Here is a 3,584-nt window from a genome sequence, read left to right as displayed (position 1 = left end):
CATTAGTTTTTTAATCATTCATTTATAATGTATTATTATTTTCTAATCATTAATAATTTAAAATGCAATATGGATACGATGTGAAATCATAGCTTTTTAAACCATTGAAGTAGTTCTCTTTCTTGCACGCTTGTGTGTTTACAACAACAATATATCTCTTTGGCAACTTAAAAAAATCACATGTATACAACACTCCACTTGCACAATCATATTTAGCAAAGAAAATAAGAGAGATTGAAACTTTGTATATGCATTAAATGGTTCGTTAATGTTTCACGTATGCTATCTAGAGACTATTTATAGATATAAAATCTACACCATGATACTAAATATGAAACAATGTGGTTATTAAATTTCAAAACTTGAGAAAGTCAACTGTGCAAATTGCTGTCAAGACACATAAAGACACAAAATCTTGAAATAATTGCTCTTGAAGACGTACATCCACATAACTAACTTAATCTTAAAGCACAAATTATAAGTTGTATTCTATAGAGCATATAGCTTTACAAAAAATATACAACTATCCTTGGTTTCATGAGTCATAGAGACTCCAAAAATTGATAGGTTGTTTTACAAAATACAAGGAGAGATTACAAGAAGTGGGTTGTTCAAAAAGGGTGAGCTAGAATAGGGCCAAGCTCTACAAGTGATATTTGTGCCTTTGCAGGATCAGTGCTGCAGTGTGCTCTCAAAAAGTCATCAAGGTCTGCAAAGGACATTCGCATGGCCTTATCATCTAACAACATGCGATCCCTTGCCTTGAACTCTATTAAGTGCATGATGAATTCATCTGGGGTATCTCTCGGCTCCCTACGCAACCATAGACGTTGGCCTAAGCGCCAAAACTCAACGAGACAGACGATGAGCCAACCAACTGCATATATATCTGACTCCTTGCTGTAAGCAGACTCACACAATGGATCATAGATCTCAGGAGCAATCCATGGCCTTCTTTTCCTTTCCAACACTTCTTTCCGTCGGCACTCATCTACGATGTGCATGGGCTCATTTGGTCCCCTAGATGGGCAGTTGAGAGCTCGTCTTTTCATACCAGAAATAAGCATGAGACCCCAATCTATGATGCCCACCCTGGGGGTGTTATCTCTGGTGAAATTCAACACCATGTTCTTGGCATGTAAGTCCGAATGGACGATACTAGCACTATGCACGGCCTTCATCCCATCCACCAATGCATGAATAATGTTTGGCATATTATTGATGACGCCCATGATCCTAGCCCTCTCCTCTGCAGAAGGCACCCTGTCACGATCAAGTCTGAACCCCATTGATGGTTTGTGGAGGTGCTTGATGGTTCTCCTATATTTACATTTTTGAAAAGGGCCCCACATCAATATATCATCTATTGTACCACCATTGAAAAAGGAAAAGATTGTAACCCAAGGGGGCTCATAAGTAAAGGCAATGCATCATACAATGGATGCATTGACCTTTTGCCTCCCACACTCCACTTGGAATTTCTGCAGCTTAACATTGTTGAAGCCCTTGTACATTTTGGCGCAATATGTTAACTCTAAAGGAAAATAAGTAATATTATCAATAGTAACTTGGACACACTGTCCAAAGGAACCTTCACCAATGACTCTACCTAGCTTGATGGCATCAAAGGGAATGCCAATCGTTGGTGCGCATTGGTGATTCCTCAATGTGTGCAATATAGTTCTTGCCCCTGACGGATTCTCTCTCTGCCTTGTCGGACTAAAACTGGGACTTGCATTTATAGTGGACTTTAGACGTTTTGATAGAGAGGTTGTCCCGGACAAGTCCTTTGCTCGCTTTAAGCGTGCCACCTCTTCTCTCCACTTCATGTTCCAAAAGACTAACCTCTCCTTCAATGCAGACACTGGTGCTAACTCCTTAAGATCTTCAACCATCTTGGGTGCATTTCCAAGCAGTGTACGACAAAGATGCAAGTTCTTCTCGGGATCCCAAAGTGCATCAGTGACTAGGTGCAAAAGCCCTTGCTGCTGCAACATGGTCTGCATGGATGTACATGCTGAATTGCAGAAAGTAACAAAGACAATTTCATTACTATTGATGAGTGATATCTGCTCTTCTGTGCTAGATGATATAGCCTCTATCAAGCAAATGCGTAGTGCTTTGGCAATGTTCAAGGCCATCTTCAAAATTTGTAAACTCTCTACAATAAAGAAAAGAAGTGTATAAGCATAATGGCCGAGGCTTAAGCTACCAATTGTAAGTTAAGCTACATAACTTTAATATAAATGTATGACATATAATCTTTGATTAAGAATACAATTGTATGATATCAATCTTAATTTATATTGGTGTTGCATATGAACTTCAATTGCATGATACCATCTAAATATTGAAAAGGTAACACAAATTACATCTAGTCATAACTTATTAAAAACATACAAATGCAAGAACATGATAGATTTTAAAAAAACTACACATAGATCAGGACATTTTTTGGCCGAATAGACGACCTAAATGCCCATCCCATCGAACAATAGCAAACAATTAGTGTATCAAGACATTACAAAACCGAATGCACGATCAAATGCCCATCATTTATTTTATGTGTAGATTGTCAAGACACTATTTAGCCGAATTCATGACCAAGTGCCCATCTACACCTAGGGGGGAAGGGAGGGTATCACAACCAAAGTGACACCTCTATGCCAAGTTCACGACACAGTGCCAAGTCAATTGTGGCATACTTATCAAAAGACACTCACTTTTCGAGTTCACCACTAAGTGCCTATTTAACAAACACCTTTTGGCCCTACGAAATCATCACAAGACAAACATATTATGATGCACTCATCCCCCAAGACGCACTCATCCCTTGAGACCCTTATACATAGTGATGATTCTAATCATGTGTGTACCTATGTTATGCATTCAAGGAGGCAAGGGAGCATTAAGTGTTAATCATAGAAGTACATATACATAAATACATAAATCTATTAAGATAGAAGTACATATACATAAATACATACATGTATCTATTAAGAATATATTGGTACATAAGCAATCTTTTAAATTATACACGTTACTTTGCACATTTGTCATAAAATTCTTTTTCACAATTCTCTTCTTATCCCCCCTTTCTCTTAATCAAAGGGATTCTCATTACAATTTTGAAGCTTTTAAATCATTTTGTAGGTCCTAGGGAGGGTCTAAGCAATAATATCTTATCTTATTTTCAATATTGCAGAAGTAAATCTCCATTCATGCTAATTCAACCAAAATAGGAGAGGTGCACGCTGAATAGAAAGATCAAAACACCAGTACAAGAAAACCATCTATGTTGGAAAGCATTTCTCTGTGACATATAATAGACCAAGCATCTCAAAGTAGATGTCTTAATTATTCTTAAAATAAAAACACAAAATTGGATTGTTGAAACTGCGTATACCTCTTAAAGGGTTTCAAGCACGCCAAGCACACAAAATTTCCCACAAGTTGTGGATAGAAGGGCGTGTTCTACTAGCATTGACATTACAAAGCAAGGTTGCAAACGTTTTTGCTACCAACATACATCCAACTGCCCGCATAGGAAAATGTATTTTGTTAGATCATGCCATAGGGATTGT

At 37.7% G+C, this 3,584-nt stretch overlaps 1 protein-coding gene across 1 annotated transcript; it reads right to left on the bottom strand.

The window, feature by feature from the left end:
• Positions 1 to 611: 611 nt before the first annotated feature.
• Positions 612 to 1,289, bottom strand: LOC148013131 (uncharacterized). The gene has a single exon (XM_087667848.1). It carries the CDS (start codon positions 1,287 to 1,289, stop codon positions 612 to 614), a length of 678 nt encoding a protein of 225 aa, XP_087523974.1.
• Between the last annotated feature and the right edge of the window lie 2,295 nt (positions 1,290 to 3,584).

This window comes from Lygodium microphyllum, chromosome 26 (genome assembly GCF_053477565.2).
Source record: "Lygodium microphyllum isolate KBCC chromosome 26, Lygodium_microphyllum_v1.1.10, whole genome shotgun sequence".
Lineage (NCBI taxonomy): Eukaryota > Viridiplantae > Streptophyta > Polypodiopsida > Schizaeales > Lygodiaceae > Lygodium > Lygodium microphyllum.
The sequence above is the reverse complement of the archived record's forward strand: the minus strand, read 5'-3'. Positions and strand labels throughout refer to the sequence as shown.

Bases quoted from the DNA above. Each gene is read 5' to 3' on its own strand.
- LOC148013131 (XM_087667848.1), bottom strand. From the start codon at position 1,289: ATGGGGTTCAGACTTGATCGTGACAGGGTGCCTTCTGCAGAGGAGAGG.